General features: G+C 47.9%; 1 protein-coding gene and 1 pseudogene across 10 annotated transcripts in view; one reads left to right on the top strand and one right to left on the bottom strand.

Moving 5' to 3' along the window:
• Positions 1-15,308, bottom strand: part of TVP23A (trans-golgi network vesicle protein 23 homolog A) — a 60,428-nt gene extending 45,120 nt beyond the window's left edge. For all 10 annotated transcript variants that reach the window (XR_001914757.5, XR_013524686.1, XR_013524689.1 and 7 more), the window contains exons 1-2: positions 15,071-15,308; positions 14,670-14,749 (exon numbers count right to left, since the gene is read on the bottom strand). Coding sequence is in view for 2 of the 10 variants with exons in the window: in XM_054242636.2 (XP_054098611.1) it covers positions 14,670-14,749; positions 15,071-15,079 (89 nt within the window). In the remaining 8 variants the exon portion in view is untranslated. The remainder of the gene's footprint in view (positions 1-14,669; positions 14,750-15,070) is intronic.
• LOC100403594 (NADH dehydrogenase [ubiquinone] 1 beta subcomplex subunit 5, mitochondrial pseudogene) lies at positions 1,058-1,658 on the top strand (annotated as a pseudogene).
• Positions 15,309-15,894: the final 586 nt, after the last annotated feature.

The raw sequence follows: 15,894 nt of genomic DNA, 5'->3' as shown, positions 1-15,894 counted from the left end.
GGCCAACGGTCCTGGTGTTCAGGGTTCTGACCCTTTAGTTGTAGGGGCTTGTCCCAGCAGGGTATCCATGAGGCTCTCGGCTATTTACTGACATTTGAACCAACACAGAGACCCAAGAGATAGACACATCAGTTGACCATCAGGCCTAGGCAGACACTGGGGTTGTGGGGGCTAAGGAGGGATGCCTCATTTAGCGTGGACAGCACTGCTTAGCAGTAACGCAGATTAGGATATAAAGAACATGGGGTTTTTGGGGTGATGAAAATGGGAATTAGACAGTGGTGATGGTTGCACAACCTTGTAAATATACCAAAAACCAATGAATTAAATACCTTAAAGGGATGAATTTTGAATTCATGGTATGTGAAATCTATCTCCATTAAAAAATTAATTTTAATTTTTTTTTCCTGAGTCAGAGTCCTGCTCTGTCACCTGGTTGGAGTGCAGTGGTAAGATCTTGGCTCACTCCACCTTCCAGATTTAAGCAATTCTCCTGCCTCAGCCTCCCAAGTAACTGGGGCTACAGGTACACACCACCACACCTGGCTAATTTTTTATATTTTAGTAGAGAGGGGTTTCGCCATGTTGGCTAGGATGGTCTTGATCTCCTGACCTCTTGATCTGCCCACCTTGTCCTTCCAAAGTGGTGGGATTACAGATGTGAGCCACCGCACCTGGCTAAATTTTGTTTTAAAGATCTAAGGACAAATTTAGGAAGCAGAGAGAGCAGCATTTACAAAGGCCAGGGGCTGAGCAGGAACATGGGGTTCAGGGTGAGTGATCTAGGATGGCCTCTCCTGTCCATATGCACAGCCTGATCCTGGGGCTGGCCTATCCACACAAGCCCCTTAGGCCCCGGAAGTGGCTTCAAGGGGTTTAGGTTGAAAACCCACAGCATCAGGGAAGAATTCCGACTCAAGGCCTCTTGGGCCCCTAGAAAATGCTTCCTTGGAGTAATATTTTCTCACCACTGTTTTCAGGGGTGGGGTCAGGGGCTGCAACCTCAGGTGCTCATAGGGCCAGGCAAGGCTGGTAAATAAGTCAACTGAGAATAGCCATGGTGGCCAAGAGTCTGTCACAATGGGTTTCAGTTACTGCCATGGCAGCTGTGTCCGGCGGCCACCTTGGCACCGGACTGGGATTTGGGAGTTTCCTCACTCGTGACTTTCTGAAGACCACTGCTCATGTTCGACACAGTGGAGGCCTTGGAAAAAGACTATTTGTCATCAAACCTTCTAGATTCTATGACAGGTGTTTTTTGAAGTTACTGGGATTCTACGTTTGATTGACTGGGATTCCAGTAGCAATTATTGCAACTCTGGTGAATGTATTCATTGGTCGAGCTGAACTAGCAGAAATTCCAGAAGGCTATATCCCAGAACACTGGGAATAGTATCAGCATCCCATATCAAGATGCATTGCCTGTACTTTCTATGATGGTCCTGAAAAGAATTATGAAAGAACAATGGCCGTCCTTCAGATTGAAGCCGAAAAGGAGCTGGAAGTACGAAGATCAATGCATGCGAGAGGAGACGGACCCTGGTATCACTCTGAGACAGTTGATAAGGAACTTACTGATCATTCTCCAAAAGCAACTCCTGACAATTAAGCATTTTTTTTTCTCTAAATACAAAGTATATTCTCTTTCTTGGAAAATAAATTAGTCAACATATTCTGTATTTTTGCTCTCCATGGACAAAGAGCTTCTGACATTACTGTTTCTCAGTGTTGGTTCAGATTGAGGCTTTTATTTGGGGGGTTTGGCTTCCAGTCCCTGAATGTTTAAAATGTACTAATAAAAACTGAAGAAATAGGAATCCATGACCTCCTAAAATTGTAGCAACTCTGAAAGGTCAAAGCGTTTTATTTACCTGACGAATGGAAGTTACAGAACAGTGTAATTACAGTAATTACAGTATTTTGCACAAATGTCTGCACTGCAGACATCTGTATTACTGAAGGGCGACTCAGGATTTTCAGTTCCATAAAGAATTGAACCAACTCTGTAAAATGTTAACTCCTTAATAAACAGATTTTCGGTAGAAAAAATAAAGAAATATGGGGCCGGGCGCGGTGGCTCAAGCCTGTAATCCCATCACTTTGGGAGGCCAAGGCGGGTGGATCATGAGGTCAAGAGATCGAGACCATCCTGGTCAACATGGTGAAACCTTGTCTCTACTAAAAATACAAAAAATTAGCTGGGCATGGTGGCACATGTCTGTAATCCCAGCTACTCAGGAGGCTGAGGCAGGAGAATTGCCTGAGCCCAGGAGGCGGAGGTTGCAGTGAGCCGAGATCGCGCCATTGCACTCCAGCATGGGTAACAAGAGCAAAACTTCATCTTAAAATACATACATACATACATACATACATACATACATACATACATACATACATAAGTCAGTGGGGTGGGTGGGGGCCAAGGCTCACCCACAAGCAACTCCAGCCCATTCTTCCAGCTCCAACAGCTTTCCGAAAGAAGCCAGCAGGCTAGGCACAGTAGCTCAGGCCTGGAATCCCAGCACTTTGGAAGGCCAAAGGCAGGAGGATTGCTTGAGGCTAGGAGTTCGAGACCAGCTTGGACAACCAGAGGGACCCCATCGCTAAAAAGAACAAAAAAATTAGCTGAGTGTAATGGTACATGCCTGCAGTCCCAGCTACTCAGGAGGCTGAGGCTGGAGGATCACTTGAGGCCAGGAGCTTGAGGCTGCTGTGAACTATGATTGCGGCACTGCACTCCAGCCTGGGCACAGAGCTAGACACTGTCTTTAAAACAAACAAACAAAAAAGCCAGCAATCATATTTTTAAAAACTAATTCAGTGAAGTGAAATTCCCATCCCACAAAATTAACCATTGTAAAGTAAATAATTCAGCGGCACCAAGGGAACAATTCGTACTGTAGTCGCAAACATTTCCATCGCTCCAAAGCAAAAGCCTGTACCCCTTGGGCAGTTTCCCCCATTCTCGACCCTCACCCCAGATCCCAGAAGCCACCACCCTGCCTCTGTCTTAGTGGGTTCATCTATTTTTAGCAGTCCAGATTTTTAATGTAATCTTTTCTTTTTCTTTCTTTTTTTGAGACAGACTCTTGCTCTGGTGCCCCCACTGGAGTGCAGTGGTACAATCGCAGCTCACTGCAACCTCCTGGGTTCAAGTGATTCTCATGCCTCAGCCTCCTGAGTAGTGGGGATTACAGGTGCATGTCACCACACCTGACTAACTTTTTATTTTTAGTAGAGATGGGGTTTCACCATGTTGGCCAGGCTGGTCTTGAACTCCCAACCTCAAGTGATCTGCCCACTTCAGCCTCCCAAAGTGCTGGGATGACAGGCGTGAGCCACCATACCAAGACTAATGTGATCTTTTTTAATTTTAAATTTTAAATTGAAATTAATTTAAAATATCTCCCTGGCTGACAAGAACATATCTGAGGCTTGGAGTCAGTCGGCTGTCACTTTGCAATTTTTATTCTAAAGTATTTTAAAGTCCAGGGGAGAGAAACATCTGTATTGTAATGCAGGGAACCCACGAACACATGTGGCTAGCTCTGAGTCATCTCAGAAGCCTCCTTGCTCCTGTCACGAGTGAAGGGTGAGCAGGTGGCCACAGAACCCCCAAGGCTGATCTCCATGTGAAGAGCTGTGCTGAAGAAAGTCCTCCCCCTTGCATTCCACTCCCAAGTTACTGAGTTGGTCTTTACTAAGGAAATGCTGTCAGCATCTCCTGCTAGAATACAGACATTTTACCTAGGGAGAAGACAATAAATATGTAAGCAATGATCGAAACAAGATAACTTCATAGAGTCAAGTGGAATGTGATAAAAAGGCTCCAGGGACTGGGCGCAGTGGCTCACACCTGTAATCCCAGCACTTTGAGAGACAGAGGTGGGCGGATTATGAGATCAGGAGTTCAAGACCATCCTGGCCAACATGGTGAAACCCCCACCTCTACTAAAAATACAAAAATTAGCTGGGCGTGGTGGCATGTGCCTATAGTCTCAGCTACTTGGGAGGCTGAGTCAGGAGAAGCATTTGACCCCAGAAGGCGGAGGTTGCAGTGTGAGCCAAGATCACGCCACTGTACTCCAGCCTGGCAACAGAGCAGAGACTTCAGCTTAAAAAAAAATAATACAGAGTTCAGAGCTAAGCATTGTATCAATGCATCAACAACTGCTCCCTCCCTACTGAAGGTGAACACCCACACATATACACAGACATAAACCAGTGTAAGCTACTTATCCAGATATGAACAACTAGAAAACTACTCCCAGCTGTGCAGGGCATGTCAGCATCACAGGAGCCTCTGACGTCTATTTCTTTTTTTTTTTTTTTTTCTTTTTTTTTTGAGACAGAGTCTCACTCTTGTCGCCCAGGCTGGAGTGCAATGGCACGATCTTGGCTCACCGCAACCGCTGCCTCCTGAGTTCAAACGATTATCCTGCCTCAGCCTCCCAAGTAGCTGGAACTACAGGCATCCGCCACCACGCCCAGCTAACTTTTTTGTATTTTTAGTAGAGACGAGGTTTCACCAAGCTGGTCAGGCTGGTCTCGAACTCCTGACCTCAGGTAATCCACCCGCCTCAGCCTCCCAAAGTGCTGGGATTACAGGCGTGAACCACCACGCCTGGCCCTCTGACACCCATTTCTACACCTACTGAGCCAGCATCCTCAGGTATAGAGCCTGAGACCCTGAAGGGTCAGCTTTTGGTTCACTGGAGTTCTCTGAGGGACACTGATGAAAAAAGAAAAAAAATAATAAAAAATAAAAGTACTAAATAGTCCAGATTCATGCAGTCAAGCTGCTGTCCAAGATGAAGCATCAAAGAACCTGACCAATGTCCTCTGCCTTTCCCCAGATGCCTTCCCAGATTATGCGGGTCACAGGTCAGCAGAAATCACCTTTCAGTGATTTTATTTTATTTATTTATTTTTGAGACAGAGTTTTGTTTTGCCATCCAGGCTGGCATGCAGTGGCACAATCTCGGCTCACTGCAACTTCCACTGCCCGGGTTCAAGCATTTGTAGTGCCTCAACCGCCTGAACAGCTGGGATTACAGGCACCTGCCACCACATCAAGCTGATTTTTTGTATTTTAGTAGAGATGGGGTTTCACCATGTCACCCAGGCTAGTCTCGAACTGTTGAGCTCAGGCAACCCACCCGTCTTGGCCTCCCAAAGTGCTAGGATTACAGACATGAGCCACCGTGCCCGGCCCTTCAGTGATTTTATTGTGGGCATAGCTCATGCAATAATTTCATGTGAACAAGAAATATAAATAAGAGGAAGTTAAGCTGCCTTAGATGTAAGAAGTTAATTTCAAAATATGTAATGCCGTGCCCTAATCAAAGAGAACTGAAATTTGTCTAGTTCCTTCATTTTGTGGGTTATTTTCTTTGGTAATCGTGGACCTTCCTTAAAATTCAACCAGCAGCTCTTGGTGGGACCAGCCTATGTGTCACATTTCTATAATTTCGAAATAGATTTTAAAGAGTTGGTGACAATATAACTTGTTCCCCAAAGGCTCAGGGGACAGGGGTCTGGATAAGGGGTCCTCGCTTATTGAGGTAAGCAGAACTCCTAGAATATCAACAAAGAAAAATTAAAAGTCTTCTCCTTAGCATGTGGGAGCACGATGTGCTGTGTGCATGTCTGTGTGCGGGCAGCAATTAGAGATGTGCTCAAGTTGATTTCAGAGAATGAGTGCCCACCAAGGGGTCATCAAAACCATCGCCTGTGCCCTCTCCTTCCTTGCCCCCAACACCTCCAGCTTCTCTTGGGTCAATGTCACAAACAGAAGTGTCAAGAGGTGCTTTGAGGTCAGGCACAGTGGCTCAGGCTGAGAGGGGCGGATCACAAGGTCAGGAGTTCAAGGCCAGCCTGACCAACATGGTAAAACCCTGTCTCTACTAAAAATACAAAAAATTAGCCGGGCGTGGTGGTGCACGTCTGTAATCCCAGCTACTCAGGAGGCTGAGGCAGGAGAATCGCTTGAACTCAGGAGGCAGAGGTTGCGGTGAGTTCAGATCGCACCATTGCACTCCAGCCTGGGCAACAAGAGTGAAACTCCATCTCAAAAAAAAAAAAAGGAGGTGCTTTGACTTCCCTTACATACAAATTTCACTATCCAAATCCAAACCCCAGACAGAGAATAATCTACATCAGAGATCTCAACCAGGGGGAATCAATCTGGCTGCTAGGGGACACTTGACAACATCAGGAGACATTTTAGGTTGTCAGAACTGAGGCATGGGAAGCTACTGGCATGTAGCCAGGGCTGCTGCCCAGCATCCCATGATGCACAGACAGCCCCCACAATACAGAATGATCTGCCTCAAACATCCATAGTGTCAAGGCTGGGAAGCTGCTCTAAAGCGTGGAGTCAATTCTGCATTAGTATTTACATGAGGAAAACATAAGGTACTCCCCAGGGTAAGTCTAAGATGGAAGCCCTGAATCTGCAGTTCTCACAGCAAAGCTCATCCGAGTGCCTCGCCCTGTGAGTATCTGTGTACAGTGTAATATAAGATATGGAATCTAGAGCCAGATTCCAAGGGTTCAAATCTCCTCTTTTTTTCTTTTTAATGGTGGGGTCTTGCTGTGTTGTCCAGGCTGGACTCAGACTCCTGGACTAAATCCATCCTCCCACCTCAGCCTCCCTAATAACTGACACCTGTAGGTGCCGCCACTGTGTCAGGCTCAAATCCCATCATTGAAGTGAACAGGTGTGTGACATTAAGCAACTCACTCAACTCTCTCAGCCTCAGTCTTTTTAACCTTGACTCTGAGAAAATAATTGCGCCTAGGTTTGCAATGCACATGAAATGAAGTCCGCTAAATAAAATGCCCAGAATAGTGTTTGCATATAATAAGCACCAGGGAAGTGTTTGCTATTATTATTTTTAATTCAACGTAACTTCCTCCCAAAAAGCAGCTGACAATTTCACCTGGGGCTTATGTTCAGGATTGCTGTTGTATCCAAGGGCAGATAAAGTGATTGCTGAAGAATTCTTGAAAGACAAAACTTACTTGATGGGCTCCTTAGGGATTTTCAGGGGTAGTTTTTATCTCACATGTTTGCCCAAAGACATGGGCCCACTAACATGTGACTTCCTGTAGTGTCTGAGACCACAGGACAATGATCTTCTTAATATGACATTTTCTAGACTAAACAAGGGCCAACCAAGAAATACTATTCAGGCTGAGCGCAGTGGCTCACACTTTTAATCCCAGAACTTCAGGAAGCCAAGGCGGAGAATCACTTGAGGCTAGGAGTTTGAGACCCTGTCTCTGCAAAAAATAAAACTTAAAAAAAAAATTAGCAGGGTATGGTGGTACACGCTTGTATTTCTGGCTACTGAGGAGGCTGAGAAGGGAGAATTTCTTGAGCTCAGGAGGTTGAGGCTGCAGTGAGCCATGATTACACCACTGCACTCCAGCCTGGGCAACAGAGCAAGACCCTATCCCCCCACAACTCCCCAAAAGAAAAGAAACACTGGCCAAACCCTGCAAACAAACCAGCTGTGACAACTGAAACTAAAATCAGATCTAAGAAATCTGTCTGCAGCAGGAAGAGACTCTCCTGCTTTGCGTGAGAATTCATGGGAGCCCATGACCTTTGGGTTCAGAGGAATTCTGTGAAAACAGTGCCTCGAAAGCATAAAATAACTTTCCATAGGAAGGACCATTTCCAACTCCAGGGAGAACCCCAGCATGATGTCCCGTGCCAGCTGAGAACTTGCCTCTGCCCAGCCCAGGATGTGGAAGTCACACTCATGATCAGAATAACAGGTACCACTTACAAAGCCCACAAGGTGCATCAGAAGCTCTGCCAGGCCCCCTAAACAAATTGTTCACTTCATTTAATCCTTTTTAGAACCTTACCATATGGCCACCATCATCCCCAGCTACAGAAGAGAAAACTGGGGACCCCAAAGCTACCGTGGTCACTGTTCAAGTTCAAGGTCACTGTGAGTCTAGGGTTAGCATCAGGCCTGGGCTGATGGGGGCCTGCCTGGCAATGACACTGGCCTCCCACAGCATAGAGGCTCCATCAGGACTGTCGTATCTGCCAACCACTGCCCCTGCACTGGAGGGACTGAGTTTGCCAGCAGGACTTAGGTCTGGGTAAACAGAGTCATAGAACAGGTTGGTGGGAAACAGAGGCTACAGCTTCTATGATTCAAGGTGACCCATGGTACTTTGGCTCTCGCCTGTGGCAACGAGACATGATCTTGCAGTGATAGAGGAAAAGAAGCTATGTGGGGGCAGGGGCTAGATCTCCCAATGAACTGAAGACACTCTACCTCTGCCTTCCTATAGAGCTGAGGAAACATGTTTTATATAGAAGCCTATTTGCATCTGGGAGCTGGGGCGTGCAGTCACTTGGCTAGGGAACTGTACTGTGGGCGTGCAGTCACTTGGCTACGGAATGGTAGGATCAAGGTCCAGGTCTGTCTGACTTACAGCCCAGGATCCTCCTGCACCCCAAGGCAGCTGGAAACCCACAACACTCACTCACAGTTGATCTGCAACATGGCATGGCTAAAACAGAGTTACCATATGGCCCAGCAATTCCGCTCCTAGGTATATGCCCAAGAGAACCAAAAATGTATGCCCCGAAAAAGCATCCACATAAACATTCATAGCAACATTATTCATAACAACAGGAAAGCAGAAAACAACTCAAATGCCCATCAACTTATGAATGGATAAAATGTGGTGTGTTCACACAATGGATGATTATTTGACCATCAAAAAGAATGAAACTGTAACCAAGCGAGTGCAAAATTACCACCGAGACAAAGACTAGGCCAAATTACAGGGTCTTTATTGCCAGTGGCCACGGAGGACTGGCGTCTCTTAACCCATGGCCCCGAAAGGAGGGTGTCAAGACCTTTTATGCCCATAAACCACCTCCTGGGCGGGGGTGAGGGTGAGGGGCTTTGGACATTCCAAGGGCCAGTGGACTTTGGACATTCCGATTGTTACTTAAATGGTTCACAGAAGTCAAGATAAGTGTTAGTTTACACATTGCCTGAGTAGGGTGGAAATGAACAGACCTCAGTTACTTATTACAAGTCTTAGTTTTTCTTAAAATGCAGGGGCCAAAATGGCATTGGTTTGGACTGCTTGCCTGTCACATTAGGGTTATAGAGAGCAGTTTCAACGGAAAGCCAAGGTATGGCCGAGGTATGCAGTTTATAGGGCAATTACCATGTCACAAAATAATGATAAATACCAAAACAGGGATGAACCTGGAAAATATGGTAAGTGAAAGAAGCCAGACAAAAAGCCACATACTGTACAAAACATGTGTCATCTAGACTGGGCTAAGGGATGCCCAGATCACATCTGGGTCTGTGAAGGTGTTTCTAGGGGGGAAATTAGCATTTGAATTGGTAGACTGAGAAAAGAAGATTCACCCTCATGCAGTGGCTCATGGCTGTAATCCCAGCACTTTGAGAGGCCAAGGTGGGAGGATCACTTGAGCTCAGGAGCTCAAGACCAGCCTGGGCAACATAGTGAGACCCCATCTCTACAAAAAATAGAAAAATTAGCCAGGCATGGTGGTACATGCCTGTAGTTCCAGCTACTCAGGAGACTGAGGCAGGAGGATCAATTGAACCCGGGAGGTGGAGGCTGCAGTGAGTTGAAATCACACCATGGCATTCCAGCCTGGGTGACAGAGCAAGACACCGTCTCAAGAAAAGAAAAGAAAAAAGAAGACCCATTCTTCTCAATCTGGATGGGCATTATCCAATCCTTTGAGGACCTGAATACAACAAAGAAAGGAAGAGGTAATTTCCCCTTCCTGCTTGAGCTGGGATATCTGTCCTCATCTGCTCTCAGATATCATATCTCCTGGTTGGACTCAGACAAAGGACTTCCTTTGTACTCAGACCAGGACTTCCATGCTGGTCCCTCTGTTCTGGAGCTTTCAGATTCAGGGGGAGACACTGTAGGCTCCCCTAGTTCCCAGGCGTTCGGGCTAGGGTGGGTATTACGCCACCAGCGTTCCTGAGCCTGCTGCTTGTGGATGGCAGATCCTGGGACTTCTCAGCCTAACTGCATGAATGAATCCCTCATAGGAAATCTTTCTACATATTTATAGATATCCTATTGGTTTTGTTTCTTTGGAGATCCCTGACTAAACCAGATTTCATTTACATGAAATGTCCAAAAAAAACAGAAAGTAGATTAAAGGTTCCCGGGGGTTGCGGAAGCGGAAAATGGGTAAGGACTGTTTAATGGGTAAGGATTCCCATTTGGGGCAGTGAAAAACTTCTGGAACTACATAGTGGTGATGGATGTACAACCTTGTGAATGTACAAAAACCACACTGAATCGTACACTTCTAAAGAGTTAACTGGTGGAATGTGAATTATATTTCTTTGTATTTGTCTCTTGTTTTTTTGAGACAGGGTCTTGCTCTGCCACCCAGGCTAGAGTGCAGTGGTTTGATAATAGCTCACTGCAGCCTCAAACTCCCAGGCTAAAGCAATCTTCCTACCTCAGCCTCCCAAGTGGCTGGGACTACAGGTGTGTGTCATCACATCTGGTCAATTTTTGTATTTTTTGTAGATATGGGGTTTTGCCATGTTGCCCAGGTTGCTCCCAAACTCCTGGCCTCAAGTTATCCACCTGCCTCAGCCTCCCAAAGTGCTGGAATCATAGGCATGAGCCACAGTGCCCCGCCGTGAAATATATTAAACAGACACACACACACACACACACACACAGCAAAGGAAACAAAGTACAAATAGACAAATGGAACTACATTAAACATAAAATCTTTTGTGCATCAGAAGACACAATCAACAGAAAGAGGGCAGCCTATAGAATAAGAGAAAATATTAATATCCAGAAGAGATAAAGAACTCAACGACAAAAATCCAATAACCCAATTCAAAAATGGGCAAAAGATTTGAATAGATATTTCTCCAAAAATGATATACAAATGGACATGTAGCACATGAAAAAATGTTCAGCATCATTAACTACTAGGGGAATGCCAACCTAAACCACAATGAAATAACATGGTTATCACATCCACGGGGTGGTTACTATCAAAAACACAGACAATAACAACGCTGGCAAGGCTGTGGAGACACTGGAACCCTTGTACGCTGTTCGTGAGATTGCAAAATAGCATAACTGATGTGGAAAACAGCATGGAGGTTGGTTCCTCAAAAATCTAAAAATAGAACTACCCTAGGATCTAGCAATCCCACTTTTGGGTATGCAGCCAAAATAACTGAAAGCAGAGTCTCAAAGAGAGATTTGCCTGCCCGTGTTCATTCCAGTACTATTCCCAACAGCCAGAGGTACAACCCAGGTGGATAAACGGATAGACAAAGCATGGCTTATTCATACCATGCAATTATTATCCAGCCTTAATAAGGAAGGACATTCGGGGACATTTTGCAACACAGAAACACAGATGAACAACATCATTAGCTAAGTGAAGTAAGCCAGTCATACAAGGACAAACACTTGTCCTTGATGGGGTCCCTAGAGTAGTCAAATCCATACAGACAGAAAGGAGAATGGCATTTACCAGGGGCTGGGGGAAGGAGAGTTGTTTAACGGTACAGGGTTTCAGTTTTGCAAGATGAATACGTTCTTTTTCACAGCAACGTGACTCTACTTAAACTACTGAACTGTTAATTTAAAATGACTAAAATGGAATTTTATGCTATGGGGTTTTTTTTAATCACAATTTTTTTTTAAGTTGAAAAAAAAGTAGGCCAGGCACAGCGGCTCACGCCTGTAATCCCAGCACTTTCGGAGGTTAAATAAGTCCAGGGCTAGAGCCAGGAATCTGCACTAGGCATACCGAGGATCCTGGGATGGGTGGTTCGCAAACATCCCCACCTGGATACATGAGCTGCTGCCTCCCAGATCTCTAATTGCAGCCCTGATGACCCCTGGAGCTCCTGGTCTCTCCTCCCAGCTGTCCGCTGGTACTAGAATGTTCCAACACAGCCTAACAAGGACCACTCTAAGCTCAGCATCTTTCCCCCAGAAGTACTTCTTCACCTAAGTCACCAGACTAGCACCTAAGCATCACCCTGACAATCCCTGTCCTCATTCCATGTCTTAACCTCCAGCAACGCAGGCTGATTCTCCTCCCCTGTGCCTCTGGGCCCCTTTTCTCCATCATCCCTGCCAGTGCATTGGTCTGATCTCCTATCCTCCCCAACAATCCGGCCTCCATTCCACAATCCTGGTCACATCACTGCCCTGAGCAAAATCCTTCCACAGTGAGCAAACTCTAGAACTGCATTGCCCAATGCCACAGCCACATGTGGCTATTTACATTCAAATTCCTTAAAAGTAAATAATATCAAAACGTCTGTCCCTCGGTCACCCTGGCCACATTTCAGATATTCAACCACCACAGGTGGCTAGTGCCACCATGCTGCGCAGCACAAATAAAGGCAGAGCCCTATCCTCGTAGAAGGTTCAGAAGACAATGCACCTCCAGAGCTTGGAGCTTGGTTGCTGAGTGTTCCAGGGTCTGGCCTCAACCTCTACTCAGGCCACTCCCCAGCACCTGGGTCTTGAGCCCCAGGGAACCACCCTAAACTCATAACCTTAGCTCCAAGCCTCCCCATGGTATATCTACCCTTCCCAGCCTAACTAACTCCCACCCCACCTATGGGTCCCAGCTTAGCTGTTACCTCCTCCTCATGCCTGTAATTCCAGGACTATGAGAGGCTGACACAGGAAGAGCACTTAAGGCCGAGAGTTCCAGATCAGCCTGGACAACACAGCAAGGCTCCATCTCTACAAAATTAAATTTTTAAAAAATCAGCCAGGTGTGGTGGCAACACCTGCAGTCCTAGCTGCTTGGAAGGCTGAGGCAGGAGGATCACTTGAACCCAAAAGTTTGAGGTTCCAGTGAGCCATGACTGTACCACTGCACTCTAGCCTCAGCAACAGAGCAAAACCCTATCTCAAAAAAAAAAAGAAAAGAAAATGAGGTTCTAATCCCCAGAAATTGTGATGGCTACCTTATATGGCAAAAGGAACTTTGCAGGTGTAATTTAAGACTTTTTGTGTTTTTTGAGACAGGGTCTCACTCTGCCACCAAGGCTGGAGTATAGTGATGTGAACTCAGCTCACGGCAGCCTCTGCCACCTGGGTTCAAGCAATTCTCCTTCCTTAGCCTCTGGAGTGGCTGGGATTACAGGTGCATGCCACTCTACCCGGCTAATTTTTGTATTTTTTGGTAAAGACAGGGTTTCGCCATGTTGGCTGCAAACTTCTGACCTCAAGTGATCTGCCCGCCTTGGCTTCCCAAAGTGCTAGGATTACAGGCATGGGCCACTGCACTCAGCCCATAATTAAGGATCCTGAGATGCAAAGGTTATCCTAGATTATCTGGGTGGAACCTAAATGCCATCACAACAGTCCTTAAAAGAAAGAGGCACAGGGAAACTTCACACACACAGTCACTTGACTACAGAGCAGAGAGAAATCTGAAGATACTGTAACTGCTGGCCTTAAAGATGGACAAACAGGCCACAAGCCACAGAATGCCAGCAGCCACGAAAGCCGGAAAAGGCAAAGGACGGATTTCCCCCTAGTTCTGACGGGAGTGTGGCCCAGCTGCCATCTTGGTTTCAGCCCAGGAAAACTGACTCTGCCTTCTGGCCTCCAGAACTGCAGGAGAATAAACTTCTTTTGTCTTAAGCCAAGATGATCATGGTAATTTCTACTAGCAGCCACAGGAAACTAATACAGTCTATTCCTTTCTGAGGTTTGTTAGGTTTGAATCAGTTTGATTTTAAGAAAAGAGACTTTACAAGGAATGGCATTTAGGTGCCAGGGCCTGCCACATGCCTGCTGGCTCTGAAAGCTGGAAGGAGAGTGAGGCTGAGCTGTGGGTGTTTCTAGAAGTGGCTGCCACCTGCGACATCAGCAACCATGTTGACTGGTCATTTCTAGAAGTGGCTGCCGCCTGGGACATCAGCAACCATGTTGACTGGTCATTTCTAGAAGTGGCTGCTGCCTGGGCTATCCGAAACCATGTCCCCTGGTCATGCCTTATGCCTTGGTCCTGCCAACTTCTGAGATGCTAGGAGGTCTCAGGCAGGTGAGTGACTTGACCCAGGACAAGTCTGTCTAACTAGACTCAGCGGGGATTAGAATAAAACTCCAAGCCCTCTTCTACTTGTCCAGCCCCTTGCCAAGCCTGCTCCCCTCTAGCCTCAGTGGCCTTTCTCTGATCTTCCAACACAGCCCCAGGGCCTTTGCACTTGCGGTTCCCTCAGCTTGGAACACTCTTCCTCTGGAGTCTCCCATGGCTGGCTGCTTCTCATCATTCAGGTCTCAGCCCAAATGCCACCTCCTCAGAGAGGCCCTCCATGGCTGCAATAAAGCAAGTGGACTTCCCTGGTTACCTTCTCTTTCATCACAGATCAGATTTTCTTCTCACATTCAATTATCTCATCAATCTCTGTTTGCCTGTTCAATGTCAGCACCATCCCTTCTTCCTCCCTCTCCCAGTGCAGGCTCCAGGAGGGCAGGGATGTGTCCCCACAGATGTGTCCCCAGCCCTAGGCCTGGCACACGGTAGGTGCTCAATATATTTTGAATGAATGACTAAATGAATGAATTTGCAGCTTTGGGGGAAGCCGGCCCCAAGCTCTATCCCAACAGACCTGATCTTGGCTTTCCTAAAGGCCAGCTCCTCCTCGTTCCCAAAGTCCAGGGACACATCTTCCGTATCGTCCACCAGGGCCTGGGGGAACAGCAAGGGCAGGTGGCAGGCCAGGACACGGCGCACACCCCACCCTATCCGCCCAGGCCACCCGCCCTGTCCTCCAGGGCCTGGACTCCACTAGCACACCGCTGGGTTCCCAAGTGTTCCCTCCGAGCTGGCCCGGCCCCTCCGCTTCGGACGCAGTGGCAAAGCCCTTCCCATCCCTCCCAACCACCCAGCCTCAAGCAGCCAGCCCCAGGCCCCGGCGCGTCCCTCCTCCTCCTCTGGGCTTCTCCAGCGCTCCCGCAGGCTCCTCCGGTCCCCGCCCCACCTCTAGCCCCAGCATCCCCGCGGCCCTACCTGTTTCATCACCGTCCCAGGAGCCCACCTGGCGCCCAGGCCCGAGGCTCCAGCTCCGCCCGTCGCCGCCGAAAGGCTCGGATGCCGGGTGGGCGGCTGCGGGCAGCTGGCGGTGGACGCGGAGGGTCCCGGCCTGCGGCTCCGTGGTGGGGGAGGGGCGGGACGCTCGGGGCCCAGGGCGCAGTCGCGGGCTGGGGACGGGGCTCGGCCCAGTGAGGACTCGCCCCGGCCAGAAAGCGGCGTCAGGAACAGCTGACGGAGATACTGGGAGGAATGGGAGGAGCGAGGAGGTGCGTCGGCGCAAGGTGTGCACGGAGCAGGGACGTGGATGGAATGATCGATAAGGCAATGAATGACTGTCCGTGGTGGGCAGCGGCATTCAAGGCTGTCGGTGTTTCCCAACAGTCTCCGCGCGAAATGATATTCCTAGGACCCTTGTGAAAAGCAGATTCTCAGTCCCGGCCCAGGGGATGTGGAAGGCCTGGAGTGGGGCCATAGAATCTGCCTTCCCCCTCACACACACACACACCCAGAAACAGGGCCTCTCTCTGCCAGCCAGGCTGGAGGGCAGAGGTGCCATCATAGCTCACTATGGCCTCAAGCTCCTGGGCTCAAGCAATCCTCCGGTCTCAGCCTCCCAAATAGCTGGGACCACAGGCTGCACCACCACACCTGGCTAATTTTTTGTTTTTTTGTGGAGAGGAGGGTCTCATTACGTTGCCCAGGCTGGTCTTCAACACCTGGGTTCAAGCCATCCTCCTGCCTTGGCCTCCCAAAGTGCTGGGGTTACAGGAGGGAGCCACCAACCTGGCCTCATCTGCCTT

This window comes from Callithrix jacchus, chromosome 12, assembly GCF_049354715.1.
Source record: "Callithrix jacchus isolate 240 chromosome 12, calJac240_pri, whole genome shotgun sequence".
NCBI lineage: Eukaryota > Metazoa > Chordata > Mammalia > Primates > Cebidae > Callithrix > Callithrix jacchus.
The sequence above is the reverse complement of the archived record's forward strand: the minus strand, read 5'-3'. Positions and strand labels throughout refer to the sequence as shown.